The following is a 13697-nucleotide window of genomic DNA, read 5'->3' on the forward strand; positions in this document are numbered from 1 at the left end:
TATTTCAGCAAAGCAATGCCAAGCCACGTGTTACAACATTGTGGCTTCGTAGTAAAAGACTGCGGGTACGTTCCTGGCCCGCCTGCAGTCCAGACATGTCTACAATCGAAAATGTGTGGCGCATTAAGAAGCGTAAATTAGACAACAAGACCCCAGACTGTTGAACAACTTAAGCTAAAGAATTCCACCTTCAAAGCTTCAGCAATCAATCAATCAATGTTTACTTATATAGCCCTAAATCACTAGTGTCTCAAAGGGCTGCACAAACCACAACACGAACCACTACGACATCCTCGGTAGGCCCACATAAGGGCAAGGAAAATTCACACCCAGTGGGACGTCGGTGACAATGATGACTATGAGAACCTTGGAGAGGAGGAAAGCAATGGATGTCGAGCGGGTCTAACATGATACTGTGAAAGTTCAATCCATAATGGATCCAACACAGTCGCGAGAGTCCAGTTCAAAGCGGATCCAACACAGCAGCGAGAGTCCTGTTTACAGTGGAGCCAGCAGGAAACCATCCCAAGCGGAGGCGGATCAGCAGCGCAGAGATGTCCCCAGCCGATACACAGGCGAGCAGTACATGGCCACCGGATCGGACCGGACCTCCTCCACAAGGGAGAGTGGGACATTGGAGAAAAAGAAAAGAAATGGCAGATCAACTGGTCTAAAAAGGGAGTCTATTTAAAGGCTAGAGTATACAAATTAGTTTCCTGAGTTCCCAAACGTTTATTGAGTGTTGTTAAAAGAAAATGTGATGTAACACAGTGATGAACATGCCCTTTCCCTACTACTTTGGCATGTGTTGCAGCCATGATATTCTAAGTGAATTATTATTTGCAAAAAAAAAATAAGTTTATGAGTTTGAACATCAAATATCTTGTCTTTGTAGTGCATTCAATTAAATATGGGTTGAAAATGATTTGCAAATCATTGCATTCCGTTTTTATTTACATCTAACACAATTTCCCACTTATATACAGTATATATATAGATGTTCTTGTATGTGTGTGTATATATATATATATATATATATATATATATATATATTTATAGCAAGCCACATTTGCCATGTAGCTGTATAATTTGCCATGTAGCTTAGCTTAGCTTTAGTTTAGAGTAACTTGTGGCTTAGCTTACCACATTTTCCAAGTAGCTTGCCCATCTCTTAGTTCCTGTTAAAGTTCTAGTGGTGGAAAATGGCCATATGTATACATGTTTTTAATGGGAGAAAGAGATAGCACTGAAGTACTGGATTAGACCTCACTTGGAAAATGTCTTGTATTGGGGTATGTTTGTTAAAGAAAGCATAATGTTTAATAATCAAACATTTGCATAAATTAAATACATTGTTGGGTGTAATCTAAGGGCGTGCAATCAATCGCAACTGGAATGTTTGGTTTGTCTTAGAAGACGTTTCGCCTCATCTGAGGAGGCTTCATCAGTTCATGCTCATAGACTTAGATTGGTCAGATCTAGTCATAGGCAGGTTGAGTGTACATTTGAACATTTAACAAACATGTATGAAAGATAGAAAACTTCTATTTGCTATAATCACAATTAATTATGAGTCAACAATGGACAAAAAGCAATTAATCAAATTAAATGTTAACATTTTTAGAAAATCCTAGATTGTTCATAAATCCACTTTTCACATTTAGTTTGTTGTTATTGTCAGCACACAGAGATCAGCAACCAAGACTCCTCCCACAGGCAACATAAAATCCATACGCACAAGCAGCTTGCTGTCCATAATGGTTTCTCTTCATGCCTCAATAGCAGCTCTTTGGATTTTAATATGCAGTTGGACTTTAGAATTTGTTGCAGGCTGTGAGACTACTGGGATCAATGGGAGATGCTGCAACCTTTGCCCCCCAGGTAACATGGCTAATCATTTGATCAGATCTGTATCGCTTGCATACGATAGACTTGGTTTATTGCTACTTCAAAGGAACACATCTAAAGGAGTTTTGCACAGACACAAACCAGACTGTCTGTAGTCCGTGTCCGAGTGGCTTCTTCTCTCAACAACCTAACTTCTTTGACCGATGTACAAAATGTGTGCTGTGCCAAGGTGATCACCAAGGTAAGAACTGATGGGCAATTTAATTCTATTGAACCACAACAAAGAACACTGTTTGACAAGAGGATGTAAATGTACCAGTTTGAGAACTGCAGGAAGTGGTGGTTAGCATTACTGTCTGTCAGCAGAACAAGAAGAGACATGTTCGCCAATTGCAAACGCAAAGTGTTCGTGCAGCCCCGGTTTCCTGTGTTCCAACAAAGTGTGTTCAGAATGCCAGGAAAATAAATGTGCTGTTGGTGAGAACGCTGAACAGAAATGTAAGACTGTCACACTTACTGCAAATGAAACGTTTCCACAAATGGAACATCGAAAGCCAATGTAACTATCGTACATTTCAGGGTCTGCTACAGACTCCATGCTGTACGAGTGCAAGCAAGCATGTCCTGATCAAGAATATTTTGACGTGGAAATGAAAATCTGCAGAGCCCGGACACAGTAGGAACTTTTTGTTTAACTTATGCCAAAATGTATCACAGAATAAAAAAGGTTGATTGTTGCTCGACAGGTGCAGCAAAAAGGGACTTGTGGAGCAATTTCCAGGAAATAATACCCACGACTCTATCTGCCTTGACCACGGTGCGTACGTGAAAACTCATTATATGCTAATGCACAAGCAGAGTTGGGTAGAGTATCTGAAATTGTACTAAAGTATAAACTTTAGTAATATGACTCAAGAAAAAGTAAAATAAACACTTATGTAAGAGTAAGTATTCAGTAAAAAAAATACTCTAGTACTAAGTCACCGGTAAATAACTTCTGATTTATATTTGAGCAATTTTTTATATATTAAATAAGACATTCATAATACAAAGATCTAGAGGCAAAAAGTACGTATGAAACGTACAAAAACAAGCTAAATAGAAGTTGATTCTAACAGTGTTATTATGGAAATGATTAAAAAAAAGTTTATTAAAAATATTTCAGGACCTGTTAACACTGTAGTATGGGGAATGTTGTTTACTAACGGGGAGATGACGGCAGACTAACACCAGGTGGCAGTAATGTTCAATAATTATATATTTATATAACAAACAATACTAAACTAATGAGATAACCCAAGGAAATGGAGTGTGTCAAACCCAAGTGCATAAGTGTGTTACTATGTGTGTAGATTAACTGAAGTGTGTGTTACAAAGTGTTGTAGAGAGCGAAGGAACAAGGCAGTCCGAGAGGCAGGCAGATGAACATCCAGGGCAGGAGAGAAGAGGCTAGAACCGTGTTCAGGCGAGGGTCAGGAATCGAGGAAGGCAGTCCAAAAACACAGGGGGGGAACAAAAGACGATCTCGAAGGGGGAAGACTCTGCGGGAGAGCAACACGGACGTCAAAATCACGGAGGGAAACACAACAAGGGTAAGCGGACATCAGGCTTACGGTACACAGAGAGGTAACTAAGTTCCCCCGTTGATCCTTGGGTCCACTGGACCTTTATCTAGCCCGCCCTCATCAATTCCAGGTGAGCAGATTGGCGAGTGGTTGCAGGCTTGTCGCTGCGTGGGTATGCTGCGCTCAGCGTGAACGGGGCGTGTCCGAGCGCGCAGCCAGAGGAGGAACTGTGACAAACAGATGCAGGAGGAAAAGGGGTTCGAATCCACGCCGTGACATGGAACATATATTCTAAGTAACAAAGACTTGATTTAGTTATTTGGACACTAGGGGAACATATTTTAGGTAACAAACACTTAATTTAAAGTTATTTGGTCAGGGTTAGGGTTGGGGTTAGAGGTTAAGGGTTAGGGTTAGGATTCGGGTTGGGGTTAGGGTTAGTAATGGTGAATATGTTCCCCATACTAAAGTGTTACCGGCTTACTGGTTGTATAATAAGCCCATGCAGAATAAGGTATTAATAAGTACTTAAAAATGACTAATTAAAAGCCAATATGTTACTAATTTGCATGTTAATACGCCACTAATTAATGGTGAATATGTTCCCCATACTAAAGTGTTACCCTGAACCTTTAACGCACATTAGACACACCTTATAAAATCAGGCTTTTTACTGATCATCTGTTTTTTATTATGGCCGTTCCTGTCGCATGCGACGAACTGCTTCCCGTTTTAAGCGTCTCTCTTCCAAGAATGACTTGCATGCCTCTTGAGAGACTCTGCAGCCGTTGTCAATTGCTGCACGCCAGTTGGATCTTTCACTTGCAATAGCCTCCCACTTGTCAAAGTTAATGTTGAAATATTTCAGGTCCTTCTTGATTACGTCTTTATTCGTATGATTCAATAATGTGCGTGTATATTTCAATAACAAGTGCTTGTTTCAATGATACGTGTCTAACTTTTTCAATAATGTGTGTATACTTCAGTAATGTGTGTATGTTTCAAAAATGTGTGTATGATTCAATAATGTATACATATTTCAGTAATATGTGTATGGTCTAATAATGTCTTGTGTTTCAATAATGTGTGTATGTTTCAATAATGTGTCTGTTTCAAAAATGCCTTATGTTCCAATAATGTGTGCATGTTCCAATAATGTGTGTATGTTCCAATAATGTGTGTATGTTTCAATTAAGTGTGTATGTTTCAGTAATGTGTGTATATTTCAGTAATGTGTGTATATTTCAGTAATGTTAGCATGTTTCAATAATGTGTGTGTTTCAATTAAGTGTGTATGTTTCAGTAATGTGTGTATATTTCAGTAATGTTAGCATGTTTCAATAATGTAGTATGTTTCAAATATGTGTGTATGATTTCAATAATGTTTGTATGTTTCAATAATGTGCGTATATTTCAATAATGTGTGTGTATTTCAATATTGTGTGTATGTTTCAGTAATGTGTGTATGGTTCAATAATGTGTGTATGTTTCAGTAATGTGTGTGTTTCAATAATGTGTGCATGTTTTAAATCAATCAATGTTTACTTATATAGCCCTAAATCACTAGTGTCTCAAAGGGCTGCACAAACCACTACGACATCCTCGGTAGGCCCACATAAGGGCAAGGAAAACTCACACCCAGTGGGACATCGGTGACAATAATGACCCAGTGGGACGTCGGTGACAATGATGACTATGAGAACATGATACTGTGAAAGATCAATCTATAATGGATCCAACACAGTCGCGAGAGTCCAGTCCAAAGCGGATCCAACACAGCAGCGAGAGTCCCGTTCACAGCGGAGCCAGCAGGAAACCATCCCAAGCGGAGGCTGATCAGCAGCGCAGAGATGTCCCCAGCCGATACACAGGCGAGCAGTACATGGCCACCGGATCGGACCGGACTCCCTCCACAAAGGAGAGTGGGACATAGAAGAAAAAGAAAAGAAACGGCAGATCAACTGGTCTAAAAAGGGAGTCTATTTAAAGGCTAGAGCATACAAATGAGTTTTAAGGTGAGACTTAAATGCTTCTACTGAGGTAGCATCTCGAACTGTTACCGGGAGGGCATTCCAGAGTACTGGAGCCCGAAATGAAAAAGCTCTACAGCCCGCAGACTTTTTTTGGGCTTTGGGGATCACTAATAAGCCGGAGTCCTTTGAATGCAGATTTCTTGCCGGGACATATGGTACAATACAATCGGCAAGATAGGATGGAGCTAGACCGTGTAGTATTTTATACGTAAGTAGTAAAACCTTAAAGTCACATCTTAAGTGCACAGGAAGCCAGTGCAGGTGAGCCAGTACAGGCGTAATGTGATCAAACTTTCTTGTTCTTGTCAAAAGTCTAGCAGCCGCATTTTGTACCAACTGTAATCTTTTAATGCTAGACATGGGGAGACCCGAAAATAATACGTTACAGTAATCGAGGCGAGACGTAACAAACGCATGGATAATGATCTCAGCGTCTTTAGTGGACAGAATGGAGCGAATTTTAGCGATATTGCGGAGATGAAAGAAGGCCGTTTTAGTAACGCTTTTAATGTGTGCCTCAAAGGAGAGAGTTGGGTCGAAGATAATACCCAGATTCTTTACCGTGTCGCCTTGTTTAATTGTTTGGTTGTCAAATGTTACAGTTGTATTATTAAATAGAGTTCGGTGTCTAGCAGGACCGATAATCAGCATTTCCGTTTTTTTGGCGTTGAGTTGCAAAAAGTTAGCGGACATCCATTGTTTAATTTCATTAAGACACGCCTCCAGCTGACTACAATCCGGCATGTTGGTCAGCTTTAGGGGCATGTAGAGTTGGGTGTCATCAGCATAACAGTGAAAGCTAACACCGTATTAGCGTATGATGTCACCTAGCGGCAGCATGTAGATGCTGAAGAGTGCAGGGCCAAGGACCGAACCCTGGGGAACTCCACACGTTACCTTAACGTAGTCCGAGGTCACATTGTTATGGGAGACACACTGCATCCTATCAGTAAGATAAGAGTTAAACCAAGACAGGGCTAAGTCTGACATACCAATTCGTGTTTTGATACGTTCTAATAAAATATTATGATCGACAGTATCGAAAGCAGCGCTAAGATCGAGGAGCAGCAACATAGATGACGCATCAGAATCCATCGTTAGCAATAGATCATTAGTAATTTTTGCGAGGGCTGTCTCCGTGGAGTGATTTGCCCTGAAACCGGATTGAAAGGTTTCACATAGATTGTTAGACGCTAAGTGTTCATTTAACTGCTCCGCAACAATTTTTTCGAGGATTTTTGAAATAAAGGGAAGGTGAGACACCGGTCGGTAGTTTACCATGAGGTCAGGATCGAGGTTAGGTCTTTTAAGAAGAGGATGAATAACCACTTTTTTGAATGCTAGGGGAACAGTGCCCGAGGAAAGTGATAAGTTTATAATATTTAGCACTGATGGACCTAATAATACAAAGAGCTCCTTGATCAGTTTCCCAGGAAGAGGGTCAAGTAAACATGTTGTATGTGTATGTGTAATGTATGTGTCTTAACTGTTTCAATAATGTGTGTATATTTCAGTAATGTATGTATGTTCTAATAATTTCTTGTTTCAATAATGTGTGTGTTTTTAATGATGTGTATGTTTCAGTAATGTGTGTATGTTTCAATAATGTGTGTATGTTTCAATAATGTGTGTATGTTTAAATTATGTGTGTATGTTTAAATTATGTGTGTATGTGTCAATAACGTGTGTATGTTTCAATAATGTGTGTATGTTTCAGTAATGTGTGTATATATGTTTCAGTAATATGAGTGTGTTTCAATAATGTGTGTATGGTTCAGTAATGTGTGTATGTTTCAGTAATGTTTGTATGTTTCAATAATGTGTGTATTTCAATGTGTGTATGTTTCAGCAATGTGTGTATGTTTAAATAATTGTGTATATTTCAGTAATGTGTGTATGATTCAATAATGTGTGTATATTTCAGTAATGTATGTACTGTATATTCTAATGTCTTATGTTTCAATAATGTGTGTATGTTTCAGTAATGTGTGTATGTTTCAATAATGTGTGTGTTTCAATAATGTGTGTATGTGTCAATAACGTGTGTATGTTTCAGAAATGTGTGTATGTTTCAATAAGGTTTTTATGTTTCACTAATGTGTGTATGTTTCAATAATGTGTGTATGTTTCAATAATACGTGTTTTAATGATGTGTGTATGTTTCAGTAATGTATGTATGTTTCAATAATTTGTGTATGATTCAATAATGTGTGTATGTTTAAATTATGTGTGTATGTGTCGATAACGTTTGTATGTTTCAGTAATGTGTGTATGTTCCAAAAATATGTGTATGTTTCAGCAATGTGTGTATATGTTTCAGTAATTTGTGTATGTTTCAATAATGTGTGTATGGTTCAATAATGTGTGTATGTTTCAATAATGTGTGTATATTTCAGTAATGTGTGTATGATTCAATAATGTGTGTATATTCTAATGTCTTATGTTTGAATAATGTATGTGTTTCAATAATGTGTGTATGTTTCAGTAATGTGTGTATGTTTCAATAAGGTTTGTATGTTTCTGTAATGTGTGTATGTTTGAATAATGTGTGTATGTTTGAATAATGTGTATATGTTTAAATAATGTGTGTATGTCTGAATAATGTGTATATGTTTCAATAATGTGTGCATGTTTCAATAATGCGTGTCTAACTGTTTCAATAATTGTGTATATTTCAGTAATGTGTGTATGTTTCAATAATGTGTGTATGATTCAATACTGTGTGTATGTGTCAGTAATGTGTATATGTTGTAATAATGTCTCATGTTTCAATAATGTGTGTGTTTCAATAGTGTGTGTTTGTTTCAATAATGTGTAAATGTTTCAATAATGTGTCTATGTTTCAATAATGTGTGTATGTATCAGTATTGTGTATATTTTTCCGTAATGTGTTTGTTTCAATAATGTGGCCTTGTGGTTAGAGTGTCCGCCCTGAGATCGGTAGGTCGTGACTTCAAACCCCGGCCGAGTCATACCAAAGACTATAAAAATGGAACCCAGTACCTCCCTGCTTGGCACTCAGCATCAAGGGTTGGAATTGGGGGTTAAATCACCAAAAGTGATTCCCGGGCGTGGCCACCGCTGCTGCTCACTGCTCCCCTCAACTCCCACGGAGTGAACAAGGGGATGGGTCAAATGCAGAGGTTACTTCCACCACACCTAGTGTGTGTGTGACAATCATTGGTACTTTAACTTTAATGTGTGTATGTTTCAGTAATATGTGTATGTTTCAGTAAAGTGTGTATGTATCAATAATGCGTGCATGTTTTAGTAATGTGTGTATGTTTCAGTAATGTTTGTATGTTTCAATAATGTGTGTATGTTTCAGCAATGTGTATATATTTCAATAATGTGTGTACAATTCAATAATGTGTGTATATTTCAGTATTGTGTGTATATTTCAGTAATGTGTGTGTGTTCCAATAATGTCTTATATTTCAATAATGTTTTAATAGTGTGTGTGTTGCTATAGTCTGTGTCTGTTTCAATGATATGTGTGTGTTGCTATAGTCTGTGTCTGTTTCAATGATATGTGTATGTTTCAATAATGTGTTTCTGTTTCAATATTGTGTGCATGTTTCAATAATGTGTGTATGTTTCAATAATGTGTGTATGTTTCCATAATGTGTATGATTCAATAATGTGTGTATGTTTCGATAATGTGTGTATGTTTCAGTGATGTGTGTGTTTCAGTAATGTGTGTGTTTCAATAATGTGTGCATGTTTCAATCATGAATGTCAAACTGTTTCAATAATTATGCATATTTCAGTGATGTGTATATGTTTCAATAATACATGTATGATGAAATAATGTGTCCCGTGGGGGTCGCATCTTTATGCGGGATCGTTCCTCCAATGCAATACGGACACTCCGGACGAAAACGTAAAGGTAGGATATGATTTAATAAATAATACACCGTACCAAACAAACAAAAGAAAAGCGTGCCAGGCCAAATGTCCCCGAACCTATCAAGGACAAGTCAAGTGGCGGCGGCGAGTGGAACGCTGCTGCAGCAGGTGAGGCAGGCGACCCGGGAACGGCGACATCCGTGGCCGACGGGGAGGTGGGTGCACTTGGCGAGGCGGACGACCAGGGAGCGGCCACATCCGTGGTCGACGTGGAGGTGGGCGTGTCGGCGCCGTCGTCGTGGCAGGCTTGGAAGCAGTGGACGAGTCAGGCGTGGACGCAGCAGCGGACGAGTCAGGCGTGGACGCAGTAGCAGATGACTCAGGCGTGGACGCAGTAGCAGACGAAACTTGGCTTGGGTGTGGAGCTGGTACTGGTAATTGTCCTGGTGCTGCAACAGGTGCCAGCCGTGGTGCAGGTACTGGTGCCAGCCGTGGTGCAGGTACTGGTGCCAGCCGTGGTGCAGGTACTGGTGCCACCCGAGGAGCAGGTAGTAGTGCCAGCCGAGGAGCAGGTACTGGTGCAAGTACTGACGGCACTTGGCGTTGAGGTGCTGTTACTGGCGCCACTTGTCGTGGAGCAGGTACTGGAGCCCGGCATGGTGCAGGCACTGGAGCTTGGCGTGGCGCAAGTAATGGTACCTGTCGTGGTGCAGGTTCTGGAGCCTGGCGTGGTGCCGGTACTGGAGCTCTGCGTGGTGCAAGCACTGGAGCTTGGCGTGGACTTGGTGCTAGCCGTAGACTTGGACTTGGTGCTAGCCTTGGACTTGGACTTGGTACTAGCCTTGGACTTGGAGCTAGCCTTGGACTTGGACTTAGTGCTAGCTTTGGACTTGGAGCTGGTGGCCTAGCTGGGGGTTGCTGCTTGGCAGGCCAAAAGTCTGGTGGTGGCGGCCGGGCCGGAGGTTGTGGTTTGGCGGGCCCAAAGACTGGTGGTGGTGGCTGGGGTGGAGGTTGCAACATGGCGGGCCGAAAGACTGGTGGTGGTGGCCGGGCCGGAGGTTGCGGCTTGGCGTGGTGAAAGACTGGTGGTGGCGGTCGGGCCGGGGGTTGCGGCTTGGCGTGACGCCGGTGAGCCACCCCACCCGTACCGTTCCCTGCCCTAGCCCCCCCCCCCCCCCCCCCCAAAGGAGCGGATCCCAGACGTGCTCCCCGCGATCTGTAACGCTTTTTTTAGTGGTGGGTGGAGGGAGATCAGGAGGGGGGAAGAATCCTCACCTTTCAATTGTCAAACAAATTGTCTTTCATTTTTCCCTACCTGGGTTTGTGTCGGTGAAAAAAAAGAAAAATGTTGTTTTGTGGGCGGGGATTGAGTCTTGGGGTGCGGAGCCTGAAAATTAAGAGGTGGCTGAGACTGACTAGCTCTAATTTCCAAAATCATGTTCTGATAATGTCTTATCATGGAGTTACAATCTTTAGAGGGCGGCTGACAGAAAGAAACAGAATTTAAAAAAAACTCTTGGTCTCTGACATCATCATGGGAAGAATACTGGGCTGCCTGCAGCTTGCTTCAGTTCGGGGGAGGAGCTTTCGGAACGACGCATCCTGACAGCGAAGTAAAGCCCTTTTGGACGGCTTCGGTCTTTGCTGACGCATCCGGTACTGCGGTGGCGCGGTAATGTCCTTGGGCCATACGAAGTTGATATGGATCAACTTGCCGTTAGGACCGACATCAGGTCCTGGCACTCCAAGGGAGAATGGCGTAGAGTCTCCGCCTCCATTGCCTTTAATACCATCCACGTACCTTTCTCCACCTCTTCGGAGTCCATTGCGAAGGAACTGTCTGCTGGCTTCCTTCTGTCACTTGGGGGTCGCATCTTTATGCGGGATCGTTCCTCCAATGCAACACGGACACTCCGGACGAAAACGTAAAGGTAGGATATGATTTAATAAATAATACACCGTACCAAACAGATAGAAACAAACAAAAGCAAAGCGTGCTGAACGCATGGGAAGTTAAGGCAAAAACTTAGCACAGAGTCCAGAACAGGAATACGTGACTGTTGCTTACCGCAAAAAAGGAAGCCAGGACGAGTGATCAAAAAGGTAGGCTTAAATATTGTCTAAGGTGAAAATCATAAGTAACCATAGTGACAAAACAAACAAGGAAGTGCAACCAGGAACTAAAGAAGTCCAAAACTAACAGAACATAACTAAACTGAACATGATCCGCACCACGGATCATGACATAATGTTTGTATATTTCAGTAATGTGTGTATGTTTCAATAATGTATGTATGTTTCAGTTGACCTGTGATTCATTCCTCACCAGGCACAGAGGCCCTTTATGTGACCGTGGGCATCGGATGTGCTCTCCTGTCCATACTTCTTCTTGCAATTCTGTCTATTGTCTGCAAAAAGAAGTATAAAGCACGTAAGCTTATTTCACAACAAATTATAGAACTGAAATATGCACTGACAAAGATGCGAGTGAGTTTGCATTTGTGTTATCTGTGCTTCAGTGGAAGCTGCAGTTGACTCGCCGGTAAAACGGCCCAGCTTGTGTGAGTATCCCCTGTCAGAAGAGGAGAGTGGAATGCATCTCCAGACTGTTTCTGACAAGAGTCCACTCCAGAAAATAGTTATAGAAATTAATGAATTTAGGACGCCCAGTGTCTAAAGTCTTGTTGTATTGTTACATGTTTATGTGCGCATTTTAGGGTTTTTCTACATGACTATCTTTCTCTGGTGTTTACCAAACCTGAGGTGAATCAGAGCAAGAAACAAACACAAAAGACACATTGAGAACCAATAAAGTTTGGTAAACTGCATTTTAACTCAAACATGTTTTTTTTTTCCTGATTAAAAGTTGAGGAACAAAGCCACTTTGTCTTTTTTTTCTTCCAATATCACTAATGGTCTTTTTAAAAATTCTAAATGTCTTCCAGCCTTGGCAGCAATGATGCATTGCGGGAAGCCTTGCTTGTGCAGTTGACCAATCCTATGGTCAACTGTGTACTACGCTCAAAGACAACAAGCCTTTTTGCCTTTGCCATCACATTATCAGATTATTGCACATACTTTCGAAGATTCAAATAACAAGTCTTAAATATTGTGTACAAAGTATAAATTTGCGTGCAATACTAATGGGCCTGTTCAGTTTAGTTTCAGTTTCAGTTAACGTACTGTAGCAATTTTATCCCATGTTTTTTTGCTACTTTATGCGTCTGCCTCACAATACGAAGGTCCTGAGTAGTCCTGGGTTTAATTTCTGAGCTAGGGATCTTTCTGTGTGGAGTTTGCATGTTCTCCCCGTGAATGCGTGGGTTCCCTCCGGGTACTCCGGCTTCCTCCCACTTCCAAAGACATGCACCTGGGGATAGATTGATTGGCAACACTAAATTGGCCCTAGTGTGTGAATGTGAGTGCGAATGTTGTCTGCCTATCTGTGTTGGTGAGGTGGCGACTTGTCTAGGGTGTTCCCCGCCCTCTGCCCGATCGTAGCTGAGATAGACACCAGCGTCCCCCGCGACCCCAAAGGGAATAAGCGGTAGGAAGTGGATAGATGGATGGATTTCGTATATGTTTTACATGAGGTTTCCCGTTCATTTGATCATCTATTATTACACCCGGAAATGTGTTTTCTTTTACCCTTTCAATATCTACGCTGTCTATTTGTAATTGTAATTGACTTTCTCTTCTGCTGTTACCAGACAGCACTATTTCAGTTTTATTGAGATTCAAAGATAGTCTGTTTTTATCAAACCATCTTTTTAATTTGTACATTTCTTCTGTTATTATTTGCATTAGCTTTTGTGTGTTCTCTCCTGTACAAAACACAGTTATCATCTGTAAATAGTACTAACTTTAAGTCTTTTGTAACTTTACAAATGTTGTTAATATAAAAATTGAACAATTTGGGTCCTAGTATTGATCCCTGAGGTACACCACAAGATATATTTAGTGTTGTAGAAGTGTGTTATATACGGTACTGTATCTTCACGTATTGCTTCCTGTTGGTTAAGTAGCTTCTAACCCAGTTCAAGACCAACCCTCTGATTCCATTCCTTTCTAATTTGTTTATTGAGATGATATGATTAATTGTGTCAAATGCTTTTTTTGAATCCATAAACACCGCAGGAGCACATTTTTTGCTATCTATTGCACTGGTTGTCTCTTTCGTTACTTCGTATAATGACATTGATGTTGACATGTTGGCTCTGTATCCGTAGTGGTTGTCTGTTAAGTGTTTTGTTTTTATTTATGAATTTGTCTAATCTGTTGTTAAACAGTTTTTCAAAAATGTTTGAAAAAGTGGAAATATAGAAACAGGTCTGTAGTTTGTCACTAGTCTTGTAAATCGATACACCTTTTGCTATTAGTTTGAACATCAAATATGTTGTCT

General features: G+C 40.8%; 1 protein-coding gene across 1 annotated transcript; it reads left to right on the top strand.

The window, feature by feature from the left end:
* The first annotated feature begins 1716 nt into the window (after positions 1-1716).
* On the top strand, positions 1717-12173 carry LOC133535119 (tumor necrosis factor receptor superfamily member 5-like). Its single transcript, XM_061874628.1, has 7 exons — positions 1717-1881; positions 1955-2089; positions 2215-2346; positions 2428-2524; positions 2595-2665; positions 11625-11726; positions 11815-12173. Exons 1-7 carry the CDS (start codon positions 1758-1760, stop codon positions 11970-11972), a joined length of 819 nt encoding a protein of 272 aa, XP_061730612.1. The 5' UTR covers positions 1717-1757; the 3' UTR covers positions 11973-12173.
* Positions 12174-13697: the final 1524 nt, after the last annotated feature.

The sequence above is a fragment of the Nerophis ophidion genome, linkage group LG16 (assembly GCF_033978795.1).
Source record: "Nerophis ophidion isolate RoL-2023_Sa linkage group LG16, RoL_Noph_v1.0, whole genome shotgun sequence".
Classification (NCBI taxonomy): Eukaryota; Metazoa; Chordata; class Actinopteri; order Syngnathiformes; family Syngnathidae; genus Nerophis; species Nerophis ophidion.

Coding starts and splice junctions, on each gene's coding strand:
- LOC133535119 (XM_061874628.1), top strand. CDS start 1,758: ATGGTTTCTCTTCATGCCTCAATAGCAGCTCTTTGGATTTTAATATGC. Junction 1,882..1,954: donor CTGCAACCTTTGCCCCCCAG/GTAACATGGCTA, acceptor GCTACTTCAAAG/GAACACATCTAAAGGAGTTT. Junction 2,090..2,214: donor GTGCCAAGGTGATCACCAAG/GTAAGAACTGAT, acceptor GTCTGTCAGCAG/AACAAGAAGAGACATGTTCG.